The 21,511-nt window shown below is 43.5% G+C and overlaps 2 protein-coding genes and 1 non-coding gene across 4 annotated transcripts in view; all 3 read right to left on the reverse strand.

Moving 5' to 3' along the window:
- The window catches only part of MRPS6 (mitochondrial ribosomal protein S6), a 65,684-nt gene that overhangs the window by 15,610 nt on the left and 28,563 nt on the right, over positions 1-21,511 (reverse strand). Inside the window, exon 2 of the mRNA XM_049785837.1 lies at positions 795-934. Within this exon, the coding sequence (XP_049641794.1) occupies positions 795-877 (83 nt within the window). The 5' untranslated portion in view covers positions 878-934. The remainder of the gene's footprint in view (positions 1-794; positions 935-21,511) is intronic.
- LOC126026753 (U6 spliceosomal RNA) lies at positions 12,350-12,456 on the reverse strand. The gene has a single exon (XR_007501974.1). It is a non-coding gene; the product is annotated as a U6 spliceosomal RNA (small nuclear RNA).
- The window catches only part of SLC5A3 (solute carrier family 5 member 3), a 37,239-nt gene continuing 28,575 nt past the window's right edge, over positions 12,848-21,511 (reverse strand). For both annotated transcript variants that reach the window (XM_049785769.1, XM_049785768.1), the window contains one exon: positions 12,848-14,687. The gene's annotated coding sequence lies outside the window, so the exon portion shown is untranslated. The remainder of the gene's footprint in view (positions 14,688-21,511) is intronic.

A 21,511-nucleotide genomic window follows, 5' to 3' on the forward strand; every position in this document is an offset into this window, starting at 1 on the left:
CATTGGAAGATTCTGCCTTCAAGCCACAGAACCCATAGGACTGGCAGAAAATACCTGCCCACAAATGGGTCTCCCTCGAATTTTTAGAGGGAGAAGCCAGACTTTTGAGTCAAAGCCCTGGCAGCCTTTAAATGAAGGAGCTATGCACCAGGAAGACCCTTTTCTAGTGCACATTAGGCTTTGGCTAGGAACATTTCACATTCTGGCCAACTGTTTGTTTTGCTGTGGAGGAAAACTCTATATTTTATAGGGGCACATGGATAAAGGAGATTACACAACAGATATTTGAAGGCAGAATGGCTAAGACACTTGGGCAAGCAGCAGTACTCAGCAAAGGTGTACCAACTCCAACAGCTTAGCTTTAGGAGGTTAGTGCTGCCAGAGTGCGTGGGGTTTGCACCTCAGTGATGGTTTCATTTTGAGTTTTTTGTTTTGTTTTGTTTTTGTTTTGGCTTTTGGGCCACATCTCGTGGTACTCAGAACTTATTTCTGTTTCTGCACTCAGGAATTATACCTAGCGGTGCTTAGGATACCATATTGGATGCCAGGGATCAAACCTGGATTAGCCACATTCAAGGCAAATGCCCTCCCTGCTGTGTTATCACTCAGGCTCCTCCCTGTGACAGTTTCTATTAGGGCCCAGAATGGCTCCCATGTGGCCCTAGACCTCAGCCTGATACACCCAGGGGTCTGGCTGGCTGGAGTAATAACCAGCATCTGCAGGACAAATGAGGTCTTCCATGGGCCCATGATCAAAGAGCCCTTTCTCGCTCTTTGTTCCCAAGGTCACTTACCCTCCACAACTGTGCTTCTGATTGTGGGCGTACATCTTGTAAGGCAGCAACCGCTCCCCCAGGTTCTCCAGGTCTCTCACCATGGTCCCTCAGGCCAGCAGGGTTTCAAGCGTCCACTTCAAAGCAGCAGCTGTCTCTGGCTAGTTTGATAATTTAAGAGAGAGAGGAGAGACAGAAAAAGACAGAGAGAGAAGATAGAGAGAAGAGAGAGAGAAAGAGAGAGAGAGAAGAGAGACACAGAGATAAAGAAACCATATTAGAATTAACATTAGCCAGAAAGATCACGTCCAACAGTCATGATCCGAACAGTCCACTGATAGAGAAGGTTGGGGAAAGAAACTACCCAGGGGTCTTTCAGTCACTTGGGTTTAAAAAGCGAACGTGGAAAAGTCAAAAACCAACCAGAGAAATGATTTTTGTACCCCTAGGCTTCTGGCAGTGCAGCACTATCCATAGCCGCCAAAATATGCAAACAACTCAAGAGTCAAAGAAGAGATGGCAAATAAGAACACCACTATGGTCTGTCTACACCATGGAATATTACTTGACCATTTAGAAGGGAGAAACTCATGCATTTGCTGCTCTGGGGAGGGCCCTGGTAGAGGATCATTGCTGAAGGGAGTTGATCAGAGGGAGAGACCCACATTCACCATTCATCTAGACAGACTCAACCCCCAATACCCTGTAGGTCATCTGATCTTTGTCAGGAGTGATCTTCCCCTGGACACAGAGCCAGGATTAAGTCCTGAGCACCTCTGGGTGTGGCCCACCCCCTTCTCCCCCAAATAAATAAGACTTTATTATTTTTCATTTCACACTCTGGCCCACCAGGGATTTGCAAATTTCTTACTTACTGGACACTATTTCTATACCTAACCAACCACATAATTTACACAGAAATGTTCTGTAACCACTCAAAAGAGGAGTCCAAACTGCTTCCTGTTCTCCTAACATGGTTAAAAGCCCAAGGTTGTAGAGACCATGTTTATTCATTTATAATTCTGGTCAACATGCTCCCTTTATTCACAGACATCTCTGTGTTTCTGCAGAGCCCTCAGTGTTAACTGCACAGTAATATTTCATTTCACCTAAGAGTTTCTTTCTTGACTGATATTGCACCAGTTAACGTATATGGTAGATGAGCTGTCTAAAGGGGCAGTGTTTAAAAACAAAAAAAAGAACACCCTAAAAACAAACAAAAAATACAAAAACAAACAAACAAAAAAGATCACTCTGATGCCAGTCTTTCTGATTAACTAGCCAGGTCATCAAGTTTTAATTTCGGTTTTCTCCAGATTACAAAGGAACACAACTCAATCCCTTTATGTCTTGTTTAGATTCCAATGTGAGTGTTTATGGTTTGAGACATAGAACAACCTCTTCTGATCTAACAGCTTGGGGAAAAAAAAAAACAAGGTTTCTTTCTGTCCTCCCAAAAAAGGGGAAAACTACCTATCAAGAATATAACTGGGAAGCACATTTTATTTGACTTTGGTATGTCAGGGTCAAACTACAGACGGCTTGGATAGCTGTATTTATTTCACTGATGATTTCAGATGACCCAACAATTTAACAAGAAAGATAATAAAAAATAAAGAAGGACAAATGATGTCTTGTTTATTACACTCACGGCTTGCCCTACAGACCTTACATCATCTGTCTAAATCAAGGTCCAGCACCCAGAGGTTCCATACAACTGTTTTGTTTTATTTATTCAGTTATTTATCTAGTTCTTCATTTGTTTGTTTGTTCACAAACAAAGTTGGCCTGAAATACAAGCAGCTCTTGTCCCAAAAGGGAGCTGATAGTTGCTTTCATGCTCACGGTCCCTCTGGGATGACCATTAGGTCCAAACTATTTTACTCTCAGGCAACCTCTGCTCGGTCTGATAACTAGTCAGTGGAAGCTGGCGAGGCCTCTCTCTACCCACATGCCCTTGAATTCTGAAGATGTTTAGCATGAACCACTGAACTCCCCACAGGCCAGGCCATCATTCACATACGTGGGATATGGAATACAGAGCATCAGTCTTGGCTGGCTCAAGACCACCAGTGTCAAGGGTGTTTCAACAAAGCCCCATCCTTCCACTATGTCTGAAATTCCCCAGTGGCCCAGACTACCATCCTCAACCTGACTCATGTGAAGTCACAAAAAGTGCTTAGGTAATGTTGGGGGACCTGAGAGCAGGGAGCTCTTCTTGCTCCCTCAAATACTTGAGCTGTACAAATTTGGGATTTACAGGAAGCCAGGGTAGTCTTACTGCTGGGAGTCAGAGCTGGTACCTCCCTGAAAACATTTCCCAACAGCTATGCTTAAAGTGTATGTGCATTGCTGGTAGCTCCCTCACACTGTCCTCCAGTACCCCATGGGTCTGTGATACCCCATTCTGGTCCGATGCCAGATTGGGAAGCTGGGAAGATTCTCCAGGAAAGTGCATCAAGGGTCACTCACCAGGGCAGGAGTGAAATCAGACCCTCCATCCCCATCATACATCAATGACATCCACAGACCCTAGAAACTTCTGCTCACTTCCCTCCTGTGTTCTGTGAGTATCTCAAAACACATTTTCTGTCTCTATCAGCTCCAGGGTCAATGTTGCTGCTGAAATTCTCATGAGATCCTGGGGGGCTCACAAAGGTTGGAGTGAAAGGCCCCATCTGCTCAGATTCCCAAGTTACTCCCTGGTGCCAATGGGGTTCTCTAGGATGCTTTCTCCCCCAAACATGCAGGTCCAGATTGGGGCCACACCCCCAGAGTAGGCGGATCATGTAGCTACCTGCTACTACCCACTAATCTCAGTCCTAATTACACACACACACACACACACACACACACACACACACACACACACACACACACGAGAGCCAGATGAGTAATCCTGCCTACAGAATGGGTAGAAGAAAAAAAATAGATAATGGAATGACTAGGGTTAGAGAAAAAAAATTGATAATGGAATGACTGGAGTTGGAGATGGCAGGGGATAAAGGAACACACACACACACACACACAGAACCATACTAGGAGCTCAGTTTGATTCCCAGTATCTCATATGGTCCCCTGAGCACTACCAGAAATGATCCCTGAGTAGAGCCAGGAGTAAGCCCTGAGCTTAGCTGGGTATGATATGGCATATGTGCAAACACACACACACACATATATACACACATGCATGAGAGAGTGAGAGAGTCCCTAGGCATTTGACAAAGACAATATATATGTGCCCTCCACAACCTTGCACCTCGCCCTGCAATTTCAGAGTCCCATGCATCTAACTACATCTAACTGCACTGGGCTAGGTTTCAAACTCTACTAAGAAAATCTTTCAGTGAAAAAGAAAAAAAAAATCTTTCAGTGGTAATTAACTACTATTTTCATGGCTTAAAATTTAAAGACCCACAATTCATTGGAAACAAGAGTTACGGTCCTTTGAGGAACTAAGGATGAAAATTGATAAAGCCCAGAAGTTATTTTTAAAAATTAGAATACCATTCAAGACATGTCTGGAACGCCTTTTATAAAAAAAGGAAGCTACAATTTTTTTTAAAAGGATTACTTACCAATTAACCTACTTCTTATGCTCTGCCAAACTTGCAGGGAAGTTGGTTATGAAGGTTGGTTTGTTTATGAAGGCCATACCCAGAGGTTCTCAGGGATGATTCCTGGCTCTGCACTCAGGGCAGTGCTCAGGCAGTGCTTAGGGAACCATATGGGAATCAAACCAGGATCAACCCACATGCAATGCAAGCCCTATCTGCTGTACTATATTGCTTCAGCAGGATAGATAACATTTTGAAGTGTTTTGGTTTTCTTTTCTTTTTCTTTTTTGGTTTTTGGTTTTTAGGCCATACACTATGGTGCTCAGGGATTACTCCTTACTCCGCATTCAGGAATCACTCCTGGAAGGCTTAGGGGACCCTATGAAGTGACAAGGATTGAACCCGATTTGGCCACGCTCAAAAGAACCAAATGTTCTCCCCACTGTGATATCGCCACATTGTGAAGATTTTTGAGAAAAGAAACACTTTTGAGAAAGTAACTACTCTACTAGTTTGTCTCTGAAACATTTCACAAAGCACTTATAACACATACAGAGTCACTGCTGAACGAAGTCTTCAGAGCTTCTAGTAGGGGAGGTGTCCATGTAGGTAGTTCGAGTGGCAGAGGCCTGGCCTTGCCTGTGTGAAGCCCTGAGTTCAATCCCCAGCGTGGCATTGGCTGCCTGACACTGCTGGGTATGCCCTGGTGGCTGCCAACACTTCCTGGCTAAGGATCAAAAACCAACAGATCCCAAGTCAGGCTGAGCACTGTCTCCCTAAGGCTCCAAGCATTGGTGGGGAGAACCCCTCAAAATATAAGGGAGGGAGAGGAGGACAGAAGAGAAGCGAACCAACATGATGTATACATAACAACAACATAACAAAGATGGAAACACTTTATAGAACTGGCTTTTTATGAAAAGCCAATAGAAAAGTTTTTTATAAGCCATTGTTGTGTACTCTGTAAGGTCCTCCCTGAGCACTGCCAGGAATAATTCCTGGGCACAGAGCAAGGAGTAATCCCCGAGCACCCCCGGGTGTGGTCCAAAAACAAAAACAAACAAAAAAAAGTAGACATGAGACAGGTGCGGAATGATAGTACAGCTGTAGGTCATTTGCCTTGCATGCAGCCAAACAAGGACTGCTGGGTTCAATCACCAGCATCCCGTAGGGTCCCCCCAAGCCTGCCAGGAGTGATTTCTCAGTGCGGAGATAGGAGCAACTGTATGGCAGTTGGATCTGAGCAAGCCTCTTGGACACCCCCACAGTAATGACAGTTAAATCTGTACATGCCCCCCCCCGAACATGCCCTCCTGTCATGATGGGTATAAAAGAAAAACCCTGAACTGTTGTGAGGAGGCTCTGGATTGTAACCAGAGCAGTGCCTGCTGATCTGCTGGGAGCCAGAGATAAAGCATTGAAGAGATGCCTGCTTTGTATCTATTCCCCTTTCTTTTTTGTACCAGGGCCCCCCCCAGCCAGAGTGACCAGTGAATTTCCATCTATCTCTCCCTCTCTCTCTAACCCTCCCCTCCCCGCAAGGTGACAGGCCTCAAACTCCAAGAGAAATAAAAAGTATAAATGGTTTCCACTTCTCCCCCCCTCCTCTCTCAGTCCAGGGCAGGCAATTCCTACAAGTAATTAAGCCCTGAGCACCTCTGGGTGTGGCCCATCCCCCCCCCCAAAAAAAACTAAAAATGCATCATCTCTGAAAAAGTATTACATAATGTCACTGCCAACTTAGACTCTTCTAGGGTCTATTGAAGTCTTGTGGCCTTGGGAGCTGCCTACGTGTGTCCAGAGCAAACAGCTGACATGATCTTAGTGGTGACAGCTAGCATTGGGGTTAGGAGCACTCTTGCTGGGAAACCACTTTTAAATCGTTTTTTGTTTTTTTTTTTAATCGTTTTAATGGCTTGAATTGACAGGCCAGGAGGAGGCACAAGCCACTGACAGCTGGAAACATGAAGAGAGGAAACTGAGCGACCAACTCAGCAGGGAACAGAAATACAGGCTACACCATTTGGAAGGTTCCGTCCAATTGGAGCCACTTCCAGAGACATGAGCAAGTCTTGATCTAGAAACATTTTTCCGGCAGCTGTTTCTCTCTAGACAAGAAGGTTTATGCTGCTCCCTGGGGGAACCTGAAAGCAGTGTAGGGGTGGGCCCTGAAATAAATTTTAGGGGTAGGACAGAGTTGGTTCATGTTCTAATGACTCACAATGTAGCACCTGAGAGACAGTATCCCAGAACCCAGACACAGCACAACATCTCAGAGGGGAGAGGAGACAAGTGTGACAGAACACTGGCCTCAGGGAAGCAGAGAACAGGAAGAAGATTCCCTTAGTATAAGGGCCATTTTGGGTCCCATGTGCAGAATGAACAGAAACTACATAAGCCACACATACATACATACATACACCGAAGGAAAATTTTTCCCCTTCTAAAATGGGTTTCATTTCTTCCAAGACTCTACATGTACCTTACCCACTTTATTCATACACTGAAACACATCCATAAAGTTTTTTTTGTGGGGAAAAAGAGACAGGGAGTGGAATGGGTTTTGGGTCATACCTGACAGTGCTCAGGAAACCATCTGGTACCAGAGCTAGAGGCTTCCTATGTGCAATCTCTCTCTCTCTCTCTCTCTCTCTCTCTCTCTCTCTCTCTCTCTCTCTCTCTCTCTCTCTCTCTCTCTCTCTCTCTCTCTTTTGCTCGCTCTTACAACATCATGCACTGGAATCACGAAATCAGGAACGTGGGGGTTTCAAAGGAGACTTGCAATGGTTACATCTCACCCCTGACTCTGTCCAGAGCAATTCAACCAAGGTGGTAAAGAAAATTAGAGAACTTGCCCATCTACAGCTACGATGGCCAGGTTTGAGATTACAGAGCCCTCTATATCTGAAATGAAGATATATCCTTGGGAGTGGAGGAGTGTGCAAAGAAAAAAAAGTTTTTCAAAAGCCATGAAGGAGCGGGAAGATCCAGGGACAGAAAGGGGAGTCAATGCCACGTAGTTCATGGTGGACTAAAAGGCAGCTGGACTGCACTTGCCACTAGGCAAAATGCTATTTTGGGGCTCAGAGCAATTACACATCGCCAACCCGGACAGACCCAGGTTCGATTCTACCATTCCACATGGTCCCCTGAGCCTGCCAGGTGCAATTTCTATGCACAGAAGCTAGAAGTAACCCCTGAGTGTTACCAGATGTGGCCCCAAAACCAAAATAAATAAATATTTTTTTTAAAAAAAAGGCTGCTATTTTTAAGCCATAAACCAAATTTGGCTCCAAAGCAGTCGGTACCCAGGGGAGCCCCGTGGCAGATCCACAGGGGGAAAACCAGCCAGCAGACACCCAATATCTTCCAGATAAAAATTTCAACTGACTCATGCACTTTGCAAGTGCAAAAGTCATATTATCACAGAGGGGTCGATCAAGTATTATTAGTAAAGGACAAGCCAAGGTGAACAGTCAAGCTGAGGCAGCCCAACCACAACGCAAGTGTCTGTTCAAGGACTGAGGGCTCTAGTCAAATGATCATCAGGAGTTGCCAAGGAACCAATCAGAAACATCAGGATATCACCTGCCCATCTCTTTGTGGGATCTGTGTAAGTCAAAGAGGGGGCAGGGGGGCAGGGGGGAGGAGCAGCTAGGCTGCCCCATGGCAATCCAGTAGAACAAGCACCCTGGCATCTTTTGGGGAAGCTGGAAGAGTAAAAAAAAAAAAAAAAAAAGAATGCCATGTTTCTCTCCAGTCTTTGGGTTCAACTGGCCTGGGGCCTTCAACATTTGCGAATGGGTGCTAGCATTTTCTACAGCTCCCCAGCTTTTGTGAGCAAAGGTGAGGGAGGAGCCACCATGGTGTAAAGAAGGTGGCTGGTGTCTCTTGGCTCCAAAGCGGAAGTGATTGCAGCTGTCAAGCGGGTTGATCTGAAGATATTCAGCAATCCTATGTCCCCACCAGCTCTAACTGCACCCTCATAAAAGCTCTGCAATATAAACACACACACACACACACACACACACACACACACACACACACACACACACACACACACACACACACGGGTCCATAGGTGCCTGGAGGTGCAACATGTCCCAGAACATGTCAGGAACAGGCTGCTGGGAAGACATTCCACAAGCCTGGAGCTGGGAGATTTCCATCCCCCCCTTCCCCTCCCCTTCCAGAGGCACTTACAGAAGAATAAGAGAAGGGAAAGAGGGAAGACTGGCAGGAGTCCTGGTTACTATGGCAGCGAGTAAATGCATGCCAGAGTTCAGGAAATGGATCGAGAGAAGGAGCGGGAATCAGGTAGACACACTAGTGGGCCGGGCTGCTAGACTTGATACACAATTCAGTTCCCAGCCTGCTCGCCTTAGCTTTCAATCCCTTCAGACTGCACAAATGGAGTGGCAGTGGGACAATAGGGGAGAGGGTGTACAGTGGGGGGATAAGGGGAGGAGGCTGGATATGGCAGATTGTAAAACAGGCAAAAGGAGTTATCCAAATGTTATTTTGGGGGCTGGAGTGATAGCACTGTCCATAGGGTGCCTGCCTTGCACATAGCCACCCAGGTTCGATTCCCGGCATCCTGTACGGTCCCCAGAGCCCGCCAGAAGTGATCCCTGAGTACAGAGGCAGGAGTAAGTCTTGAGCACTGCTGGGTGTGACCCATAAAGCAAACCAACAAAAATGCTGTTTGAGATGCCATGTGGTCTTCTAAATTTAATGTACTAAGGGTTTGGCCAAAGACAGTGGGCTGGGGTGAAGGACGAGTCTATAAACGTTCTCACAGAATCCAAAGCCTGGGGCCTGGGAAAGTCAGATTTGCCTTTTTGCAGAACAGCTGGGCAAATATATGTGCCAGCCGACTCACTGTAGTGCTACGTTCAAGAGGGCGAGAGGATGGCACTTCAGAGACTGCACCACGCTGTAGTGGCTGGCAGCAGGAAGGAGCCAGGGCAGAGAATCAGCAGAGAGGAATTAAAGGAGGAACTTCGCCTGAGAGATTCAGTGTGTGGTATGGTCCACACTCATGTCACAGGCTTCCCTGTGGCATTCAGGACAGACTTCTTCCTCATCGTGTTTATTATAAGAGTCAGTAAAACCAATGACAGGGAACCCAGAGAATGTTCTGGAATATGAGCAAAAATATGTGCGTCAAAGCACAAATGAAAGGCTGAAAGGGGCACACTGCCACAAATTCAGCTCAAATGAATGAGTATATAGAACCAAGTCTGAAAATCAAGGTGTTATGGTGGTGCTTTTCCTTGCATGCTTTGGTGAAATAGCCCGGAGTGTTGAAGTGACTGCTGGCATTCCTTTGTGGGGCCTGGGATGTGCTTTCCTGATAAAATACTTTATTAGATAATCTACCCTGAGGCGTGAGTTAGGGAGCTGTTGGCTTTGAACTCCCTCCATTGTTTATGGAGCTGCCATAAATATTAATGAGGACGTCTTCCAACAGATACATAAAACCAGGCACTGTATCAATCAGCTGTAAGTAGCATAAGTAGCGGGAGGCCTAGAGGAGCACAAGCATTATTTCCCCAAGGGGTGGACGAGCAGAAATTTACTGGGCCAATGTGAGCAGGAAAAAGTAACCAGATGCTGTGGAACTCCTAAAAATAAGGAGTCACAAGCTCTTAAGGTCTGTTGCGTGGACTACGGTGGGATGCGGAATTTCAGAGTAAGAGAGTTTAGAGATGTGATATTCGTGTGCTACACAGAACAATCCATGGTCCCTTCTAATTGAGAGCAATCAGAGTTCTCTGCACATCAGAGAGGGTAGAATAGAAAATGCTATCCTGCCCTTGAAGAGCAGCTGGCAGGCCTTCCTGGCAACTGGTAGAACACTAGGCCAGCCTCTTAATGGTGTTTATGTTCCCTCCTGAAAATCATACTACAGTACAGTGGGACAGGGTGTTTGCCTTGCAGGCAGCAGACTCTAGTTAGATTCCTTGGTACCCCCTTGTGGTCCCTTCCAAGCCAGTCAGAAGTTATCCCTAAATTCAGAGCTAGGAGTAAGCCCTGAGCACAGCCCAAAACACAATAAAAGGGGGGGGGGGGCAGGGAGAAGCTTTTTCAAAAAGAGAAAAAAGAGCAAAACAAGTTTTGGAAGGAAATTTTTTAAAAAATAGAAAAAAGGGGCTGGAGAGATAGCATGGAGGTAGGGTGTTTGCCTTGCATGCAGGAGGATAGTGATTCGAATCCCGGCATCCCATATGGTTCCCTGAGCCTACCAGGAGCAATTTCTGAGCATAGAGCCAGGAGTAACCTCTGAGCGCAGCCGGCTGTGACCCAAAAACCAAAAAATAAAGTAAAATAAAATAAAAGTAAAAAGTAGAGAAAAGCAACAATGAGAACTCCAGAGTTTGTGCTGCAAAATTCCTGAGGACGTTGTGGGACTGGGTACCTCCCAAAGTAGGTAGGGATGGTAAAACCATTATTTGGGGGCAAGGTCATGGAGAAAATAGATTGCCAGATGGATTGGGGGGGGGGGGTTCTGTGACATGTGGATCTCTGAACCACTGACCAGGAGTCATCACCCCAACAAGGGAGACAGGACAAGGCATGCTCAATGTCAATTCCTTTTTGGAAGGAGCGTGGGTGCATCTAAGGCTGTCCCGTACCCCGTCCCTCCCTCCCCCCCCCCCCCCCCCCCCGTGGTACTCAGCCACCCAGTTCAGCTGGCTCAATTCTAGAGCTCACCACTTCTGGGAATCAGCCCTAAGGGCCCCCAAACACAAGGCAGAACAGGCATCTACACATCATTAGCACTGTTCACAATAGCCAGAATCTGGAAGCAACCCAAGTGTCCAAGAACAGATGAGTGGATGAGGAAACGGTGGTATATCTATACCATAGACTACTCTCCGCAGCTATTAGAAAAATAAAGTTACAAAATTTGCTTAGATATGGATGGATATGGAGAGTATTATGCCTAGTGAAATGAGTCAGAGGGAGAGGGATAGATATAGAATGATCACACTCGGGGTTGGAGTGATAACACAGTGGTAGTGTTTGCCTTGCAGGCTGCTTGACCTGGGACAGACCTGAGTTTGATTCCCAGCATCCCATATAGTCCCTCAAGCCTGCAGGAGCAATTTCTGAGCTCAGAGCCAGGAGTAACTCTGAGCACCGCCAAGTGTGCCCCCCACAAAAAGAATGATCATACTCATTTACAGGATACAAAGTATATCAAAATATGGCAATGATATCTAATGACAACAGAACAGAGATGAGGGCCAGAAGGACCAGTCCATGATAGGAAACCTGCCACAAAGATCATGCAAGTAGAGTTTGGGCAGAGAAGGAACCACCACGACAATGAGTTAGAATAATCACTTTGAATAGTAACTGGGTGCTGAAAGAAGGGAAAGTTATATGCAGGACATCCCTTCAGTAACAATATTGCAAACCACAGTGTCTATATTCAAAAAGAAAAAAGGGAGAGAGAAGAAAATGTTTGCCACAGAGCAGGCAGTGGGAAAGGTGGGGAGGAAACTGAAGACATTGGTGGCTAGAAATGTACACTGGTGAAGAGTGTTAAGCATTGTGTGACTGAAACTCAAATCATGAATAACCTTTTAACTGTACTTCATGATAATTCAATTTTAAAAATTTTTTAAATTCAATTTTTAAAATTAAATTTTCAATTTAAAAATAAGAAAATTTTTTTCTTAAAAATGAAAAACTGCATAACCAGGAGTAACCTCTGAGCATCACCAGGTGTGGCCCAAAAACAAAAAACAAATAACAAAAAAAAAAAGAAAAAAGAAAACCAAAGCATCATTTTAAGTGTCAGGGAGCAGAGGAGCCCACAGCTACCCTGCCACTCAGCAGAGTCAGGAAAAGTGCAGATTTGTAGAGAGGTGACAGGGTTCCCTGCAAAGGCTGATTCTGAAGGAAGGGGGTGGGGGGACTGGGCCGCACTTTTAACACCTTCCTTACACTCTGCCTGTAATTCTTTCCAAACCACAAAGAACCCAGGGAGGTGGATTTTTTTTTTTTTTTAATATGGAACGCTTCACGAATTTGTGTATCATCCTTGTGCAGGGACCATGCTAATCTTCTCTGAATTGTTCCAATTTTAGTATATGTGCTGCCGAAGTGAGCATAGGTTGAATTTTTCTGACTACATCCTGTGGTGCTCAGAGGTTCCTCCTGGCTCTGCACTCAAGAATCACTCCTGGCAGGCTCGGGGACCCTATGAGATGCTGGGGATCGAGCTCAGGTCAGTTGCATGCAAGGTAAACCCCTCTCCACTGGCCCCATCAGGAAGTTTTTTGTTTTTGTTTTTGTTTTTTACTGACTCAAAGTTCTTGATTCATGTCAATTAACAGTCCCAGTTACTCTGGTAGAAAAGAAATCAGCGAATTGGCGGGGGAGAACCATTGGATAGCTGGGTTCCGGAGCCAAGCAAAGGAAAGGGAAGGGGGGTGTGTGCAGGGATCCTTTTCAAATTCCAGGCACTGAAAACACACTGAACATATTCAAGGCACAAAACTGTCCATTTTTTTCATTTTATTCAAAGTTGGTACAGAAGTGCTAACATTTCCATAAAATAATTACTGTACTTAAGTTACAAGACGAAATACCACAGAAAGGAAGATATTCTGCAAGAAGTATAGTTTCATCTTCAATTTCCAAATACTTTTGAAGGCTAATGCAGCAGCTGGCAAAGGTAACAGTGCACAGAGAACAGTGTATTATATTTGACAGTGTCAGCAATAAAAACTGACAGCTCGAAAGAATATTTGCTTCCTCCCCCCAAAAAATGATAACACTTTTTTTAAACATTAAATCATGACCATTACATGTCTATAATTTAAAAAGCCAGATTTTTATACAGGAGGTTAGAAGAGTTAGAATTGCTGTGTATGGTTAACAATCCTAAGTCTACCAGTTTAAATGGTATCCCTCTCTCTCAATCTGAAAATCTCATTTTATAGCAAATTCTCTTTTTCTGCTTGTAGCTAAAACATTGTACCGTAAAATGGACCCAATTAATCAAACTTTTTTTTATATTTTGGGTGTAGGAGTTTAAAAATTCTGGACAATTATGGTACACACTGGGATTCAATTAACAATTTAATTCATAAAACAAAAATCAACAATCTTCACTAATAACTCAACAATTTTATTTAGAATCACATTTGGTCTACAATGCATCAAACTCACAAAATGACACGGGTACATTCTACACACTCCCAGAGTACAAACTGGTCTCTTACAGAAAACTTGAACAAAGCATTAAGAAGCAAGACATTTAAGAAGATAAAAACATCATCGTACCATGTAGACATCTTTTAAAAATGCATTAATACTTACATATCAAAATTGCTAGAGAAAAGCAGCAGCACTCTGCTGACATTTGGCTTAAAAAGAAAAGAATGACGCAATTTCACAGGTATTAAAAAAGGAATGGTTTTCTTCTTGAAGAAGACTACGAACTTTTGCACAGCAACTATTTTTGATATCCACCTTATGAAAAAAAAAGGAAAGAAAAGGAGAGAGGAGAGAAAAAAAACTAACCAAGAAGCAAAGTACAGTCCCTACGAGATTGCCACCGTGGGACTGGACAACAGAAAAAGGGGTGTCCGAGCAGAGAATGAATCAAACCCTGCTTTTGTTGGCAATCTACAAACTGAAGCAGTGTTAAGGATGGAGGAAAGGGGAAGAAAGCAAGGGAAGGGGGTTTCCATACCATTATCTCACACTAATGTATATGCCAAAAAAAAATAAAGCTTTTTGCAGTTTAACAATCTCACAGGAAAAAAAAGCCCAGGAGCAAAAAGACTTGTTGATCTGTTTGCCACTCAAAAGTTGGAAGTTCTCACAGTGAAATTAGAAAAAAAAAAAAATCTAATTGTACATATTTACACTGCTGGGACTACTTTCACATAGACTAATTAAAGCAACTTTCCAGGCAATCAATCATAAATGGAAAGACATCCTACCCAAGACTCAGCCAAAGCAATCCTCTTGCAAACTATTTGAAACTTTAAAACACATTGAAAGGTACAAGACACCTACTACATACAGAACATATTAGATTGTAACTGGATTTGCTTTATTATATGATACTAAACCAAGACACCCCTCAAATCTCTCCTTTTCCTCACTTCTTCTTGATCCTCACCCCTCACCCCCAAAAGCCTGAGGTTTTCAACATTCATCTAGGCTACTGGTAGGTTCATACTGGGTCACTGTTTTGGCTGAAGAGGGAGTGGGGAAGAATTTTTCCCTCTGAGTATTCAAAGGAACAAACTTTTTTCTAGCAGGGTCGTAATTCAGACAGTCACTTTCATCCTCACTTCACCTATTAGTAGAGTGGATTAAGCTTTCCCTGCAAGGAAGAGAGAAGAAATTGGTAGAATTGGCAGCAAGGAAGTCACTTCAACCCCTTTCTGAATGTTAGAGCAAGTCCCAAGACAAAGATAAGGTATTCAGTCTCAATCATCCAAAACAGGATGAGTTTGGGTGAAGAAAGGAAGACAAGGCAATGCCACATGGAAGAAAGGTTTTTTTCTTCTTTTGCATATATTCACAGATTTCCTCTAAATGGAGCAGGTGGCATTCTTCCCCCCAAAATAAGAGCCCCCAGAAAAAAAATCCTTCCAGCCACAAATGTTTGGCATGTTTGTTTCCAATTTTTTTGACGTTCAGAGCACTTGGATGAAATTCTCTATTAAAAAAAAAAATGTGACCAAGTTATCTGAAAAAAAAAAACTAATAATTTCACCTCTCACATACAAATATTCACATAGAGGCAAATAGCTTTCTCTTGATAAACATGTAAAATTTCCCTCCATGCTTCTTGGGTACTATGGATGCAAAATAAAACTACTGCAAGATTTTAATAGTTGAATATTTTCCAAAAGGGACTCCAATGGTTAAAGTAGATGCTGGTGAAATAACATTTTTGCACTTGACAACTGTCTTATTTTGTCCCCAGTTTTCATTCTCGATTATAGCTAAAAACCCAGAACACCCCCCCTCTTTTAGCTAAAGATCCCCAAATCAAAATGGCAGCACTGACCTTTATATTTCTGCTCCCATAGTAATAATACCCACTGGTTTAGACACCCACACAGAACCCCATATTGGGCTCATTGTTCAAGGCCTTCACTGCAGTACTGGGGTCCTCATCCCCAAAACCCCAGTGACAAATTTGGTGGTCCAATGAATCCTGTGCTTTCAAGAAGTGCTAACACGACTGTGCTTCTTCTAGACCTTTCCCTTGGGCCTCCCTGGAAGTCACATTATACCATCACATACCTAGGCACACATACATGGACCAAGCTTACATCACACTCACAGGATCTAAGCAACGTTAAGGATTCACTTAAAGACACAAAAGAAGCACATACAGAAGATGAATAAATAACACTTGAGCTGTAGCAATCAATGATGTGGTCCCCTTGACCCTAAATTGAAAATCTACATACAAAGCATGTAAATATCAATGTATTTTTTGTGTTGGTTTCCTCTACTAACTATAAACCAAATTTAAAAGGAGATATAACTATAACAAATAAGAGTCCTCTAAGAAGGAAGGGGAGAGGGTCCACTAGTGGGGTCAATGTGGCAATTTGAAGGCACTAATGCAAAAGAGAAGTTTCAGAAATGGGTATTACTAGAGTATTCCTCATATTGGCCTGTTGCCAATTTCAGTAAGAGTAAGAAGCTTACTTTCCATGTTCATGAATAGAACCACCACCAAAAAAAAACAAAAACAAAAACAAAAAAAAAAAGTGTTACTTACTCTGGCACATTCTATTTCTCAAATACAATGATACTAAGACAATGAAAAATAAATGATGGAGACTGGTTTAACCAAGATTAAAAAAAAAAAGAAAAGATAAAACGCTCTTATTCAGCAGCACTAGGGCATGAGGTGAATTTGCCAAATTAAAAATGGGCGTCCAGGGCTGGAGAAATAGCGTGGAGGAAGGGCATTTGCCTTGTATGCAGAAGAATGGCAGTTCGAATCCCGGCATCCCATATGGTCTGTCCCCCGAGCCTGCCAGGAGTGATTTCTGAGCATAGAGCCAGTAATAACCCCTGAGCGCTTCCGGGTGTGACCCAAAAACCAAAATAAAATAAAATAAAAATGGAAGTCCAACATGGTTTACGTACCACATCAACGTGTGCTGTTACCCACAATCATTGAGCTACCTGCTGCCCTTCTTGGAAGAGCTTCTGGACTGCAAACTATCTTCAAACAAAGGGATAAAAAAGCTTCATTCTCATGATCACAGAACAGTGCTCTTCTGAGAATATCGATGATTGATTCCGCAAAAAAACTTCAAGACTACTGTGCTTTGTCTTCTTGTTGTTAGCATACTCCTCTTCAAACATACCCTGAACCCAAGTCACCAGAGCAACAGCTATGCCAGTTGCTTAAAAGGAAGGAGACAGGTTGAAGTCACTAGTCTCAAGAGAGGCCAGGGGGACAGTAAAGCAGGGAAGGTGCTTGCCTGGCAACCAACCAACCTGGGTTCAATGCCCCCTACTCCGGCATCCCACAAGGCTCCTTTGCACAACCAGGAGTGATTCCTGATTGCAGTGCAGGGAATAACCCCAGAAGACTGCCAGTGTGGTCCCCCCAAAAAACAAACAAAAAGCAGAAAACAAGAGTTTTCCAGACAGGTAGAATACTCTCCTAAAATGTAAAGTGCATGAACTGAGTAATAATACAGATACATCAAACATTTTTTAAAAATTTCTGAGTAGATAATATATCAATGGTAATTTAAGGCTGGGATCCTTGGTCCCAAAAGAAAGAAAAAGCTAACTTTTCTGTCTTTTAAAAAGATTTGAGATAAAAAAAAAAATATCTGAGATGGAAACAAACACTAAAGACTGTGATTCTCTCCATATCCCTTTAGAGAGGTGAATAAGTAGTTTAAAGTTTTGTTCCCTAAAGTTTTGATTCCTTTAGAAACCAGCTTTGAACCAAAAGTGAGGCTCAGGATGGCATTTAAACCAACTCTTGTTCTCGATGTGCTGTGATGCCACTATTAGGGCCATGTGTGCATCTCAAGTATGACCACAGCCCTCTTGTTCAAATGATGGGTTTTGAGAATAAAATCTTGTTGATTTCAGTGAGTACCAACTCCTTCTGGCTTGAAGGCAGATAGAGCATAGTGAAATGCACCTCAAATGACACCATCAATTGGATTCAGGTTTTCAAACTGGTGGTGGGGGGGGGGGGGGACAGCACTTCTCTGCACAGAGGTGGAGGTTAAGGCTGAAAATGATGGTGGAGCAACATAGAAGAGTCTGAGGAGTATTGAAAGGTGGGGGGGGACGGACGGACGGAATGGGTGGAAGACAGAATCAACACAAGGGAGGACCAGGGACAAGACTAGCCTCAGGGTGGTAGTGGGAATGGAAGACACAACTTGCAGCAGAAATTTGGCCATCTGGCCAAGCCACACTGAAATGACATCAGCCACTTCAGGTCAGGACTCATGTACACCCACCCAAAAACCAAAACCTGGAAGTGGCTTTTCCACCAACTACCAACCACTTGACTCTCAAGACACATCAACTTGCTCAGACATGGAACAGGCAGAGATGAAGAGGCTGGCATGATATCTCTATGCCATGCAGGGGTCTTCAAACTATGGCCCACGGGCCACATATTGTATTTATTCCCATTTTGTTTTTTCAATCTAAATAAGATATATGCAGTGTGCATAGAAATTTGTTCATAATTTTTGTTTTTACTATAATCTGGCCCTCCAACAGTCTGAAGGACAGTGAACTGGCCCTGTTTAAAAAGTTTGAGGACCCCTGCATGGGGACGGGCCCACAGTCAAGAGACTCCAAGTTCTAGAATGTTCTACTAATGAGAAGTTCTGTTCTGCCAGTCCTCTCATGTAGGAAGCCTGGATCAGGTTGGCAAGTTGTGAATCGCCTGACGTCACAGGAGTGAGTCTCTAAATCTCTCCACCTGAACACTGAAGTGCTGGATGATCCAAACTTTTTCACAGCCTTCAAACTTCCCATGGAAGACAAAGGTTGCAGAACATTAAAGAAATCACATAAACCAAAGGTAATCCAGCGAGCACCTTGATGGGTCTCTAACCTCTGGAGCTAAACACACAGCCGGGTCTACACCATGGGTCCACACCAGACATGAGATTCAGCAGCACACAGAAGCAGGAAGTGTAGACAATTTTAACCAGTTACCAACTTCTTGGCTTCACTTTGCTTTGAGTATCACCTCTTCACACAATCCTCAAGACAAAACAAAAGGGTTTCCAGGAGTGAAAGGTTCCCTCTAGTGACCTCAGATGTCACCTCTAAAGGGCAGCCCCAGGAGATGGAGCTGCTAAACTTAGGCTAGGACATGTGTGGCTTCTGAATGACACTTCCCGAGCCTGGAGAGGAGATGAGGTGGAAGAGACAAGCAGGGGTAGGGGTCCAGGGAAGTAGGTATAGTAGTGGCAAAGGCTGGAACTAAAAGGCTTTATTATCTGGGAGGGGAATAAATCCAGATGTTCTTCAAGGAACAGGAAAAGTGCACTATAGCTCCCACCAACCAGCCAACAGCCACTCTGCATATGGCAGTTAAGAAAGTTCTAGATCAGGCCCGGAGAGATAGCACAGCGGCATTTGCCTTGCATGTAGCCCATCCAGGACCAAAAGTGGTTGGTTTGAATTCCAGTGTCCCATATGGTCCCCCGTGCCTGCCAGGAGCTATTTCTGAACAGACAGCCAGGAGTAACCCGTGAGCACCGCCGGGTGTGGCCCAAAAACCAAAAAAAAAAAAAAAAAAGAAAGTTCTAGATCTCAGCATCTCAAGACTCAAAGCCATCCAAAGAGGCAAAAAGCTCCACCTGGGATAACAGTATAGAGAAGCAACTAGTATTTCCTTCCACCTTTGGACCAGTGTCATCTGCCTTTCTACTTTGGTCATTTCAGAGACTCAATTCTAAGCCAACCTTAAGAATACCTATGATAAGGACCAGAGTGGTGGCACAGCGGGCAAGGCATTTGTTTGCCTTGCATGCAGCTGACCTGGGTGTTCCATTCTCAGCATCCCATATGGTTCCCCCAAGCACCTCCAGAAATGACCCCTTAGCATAGAGCCCTGAAGCACCACCAGGTGTGGCTCTAAAACAAACTTATGTTAAACCTATGTTAAACTTATGTTAGTGCTAGAGAGCAAGTTCATCACTTAGGAACCCCTTCATCTAAAAGACTAAACATTGACACAGACCATGGGATCATTTCATGAGCATTCAAATTCCTTTTGTGAATTTCAGGCAAGAGGAAGCCTTGAAATGACATTGACTCTATCGCCATTCGTATTCTTCTTCGAGCACTTTCTCTAGTATGAGGAAACATTCAAGGAGGGCAAGCTTCCGGGCCTTGAGTCTACATGAAGGGATGTTTAGACTGACAAGACAAACAACCCTACAGGAAGTGCTACAAGTCATTCCTTATTTACAGACATGGATTACCTTCACCTGACCCACAGCTATGTACACAAACAGACACAAAATGATGTTTTTTATAGGTTATACTAAGACAACAGCATAGAGAAGGGGGCTTAGGGGGAAGTTCATAAAGTTCTAAATTACTAGGGACTTAAACATTCAGGGGCAAGGGGCCAGTGTACATGCCTCTAAAACCACCTAAACTTGCTTAAGCCCTAAAAAGAAGGGGTAGAGACTGTCCAAACAATATAGCAACTGTCATTGCTGAGTTTGATGCAGCAATGTCTTCACAATTTAAACCAAAGCAAAACAAAAAAGAAAAAGAACCTCTCCATTCCTACAACTGCAAGCCAATTTGAAAAATTCAAGATCCTGATACCAAAAGGTAAAACCCTCAAAGGAAGACCCATTTGCTTTGTAAAAATAAAAAAAAATAAAAATAATAAAAAAAAAAACAAGCTTTGAGTCCAAATGAGAATACTTAGGTTTTTCTGTTCTTGCTAAAAAGACTTTGGGGGGCCAGAGTAGTGGCGCTGGAGGTAAGGCATCTGCCTTGCAAGCGCTACCCTAGGACAGATCGGGGTTCAATCCCTCGCATCCCATATGGTCCCCATAAGCCAGAAGCGATTTCTGAGTGCATAGCCAGGAGTAACCCCTAAGCATTAACAAGTGTGCCCCCTTAAAACAAAAAGACTGGAACTTTTACTCTTCAACTTCAGCTTGCCTATGAATAGTCCATCCTTTATTTGGCCCCCAGGTTAATAACCTTAAGAATGAAATTGAGGAAGAAATTCTACAAGGCACTCTAAGCACACTGAAATCATGCTATTCTTCATACATGAATTATCATTTATCTCTACAGACCCAGACCAACAGAAATCAGAAAGTGTCCTGGAGATGGGAAGACATGATTCATCTGTAAAAATCGACTGTGGATTAACAAAGTCCATCATAATGAAGCTGGTTTATAGAATACAAAAAAAAAAAAATTCATTTTAAGTCATTAGGACGAAGTTTGGATTCCAAAACTACAAAAGTCACTAAAAAAGTAACAACTTTCTGAAAGAATACAAGCATAAGAAAAACCATGCAATTACAAAAATATCAGAGATTTAAAAAAAGACACACACACACACACACACACACACACACACACACACAAATAAAACCAAAGTCAAAGAAAGTAGATACATAATTCGGATCCTTCCCTAGTCAGGGAGGGAAAAAGGATAGTGCTGAGCAGACACAGACAAAGAAAGACCACGAAGACCAAATCCAACATCTTGTTTCCTGTGCTCAGCAAGGAAAGGAAATGAACTTCCAGAAAACAGACAAAAAGCTGAAAGTGGGTACCTGAAAACTATCTAAAAGAGGCCAGATAATATACATGACCTGCTAACAAGCCTCTTGCAGAGAAACACAGCCGGACCCAAGGGTTTATTTGTGGCATCTCTAAACAGGCTATCCATCCCATGGGAAGATCCTGGGAGTCTTTGACGGCAAAGCACGTTCTCTGAGTTCTATCACCCATGGACAGGTGGTGGCAATTGGGAGCATTTTAGAATATTAAACAATACTGAGAAGCCATATATGAATGACAAGCCTGGAAAACACTGAGGGGAACTTGGGGGAGTAATGAATAATACAGTTGGACTTCAGATGGGAATTCCCCCTCTAAAAGTGATCTCAATGTATCACTTAATCAAGATGGTTCAAG

The sequence above is a fragment of the Suncus etruscus genome, chromosome 13, assembly GCF_024139225.1.
Source record: "Suncus etruscus isolate mSunEtr1 chromosome 13, mSunEtr1.pri.cur, whole genome shotgun sequence".
NCBI classification, from domain to species: Eukaryota; Metazoa; Chordata; class Mammalia; order Eulipotyphla; family Soricidae; genus Suncus; species Suncus etruscus.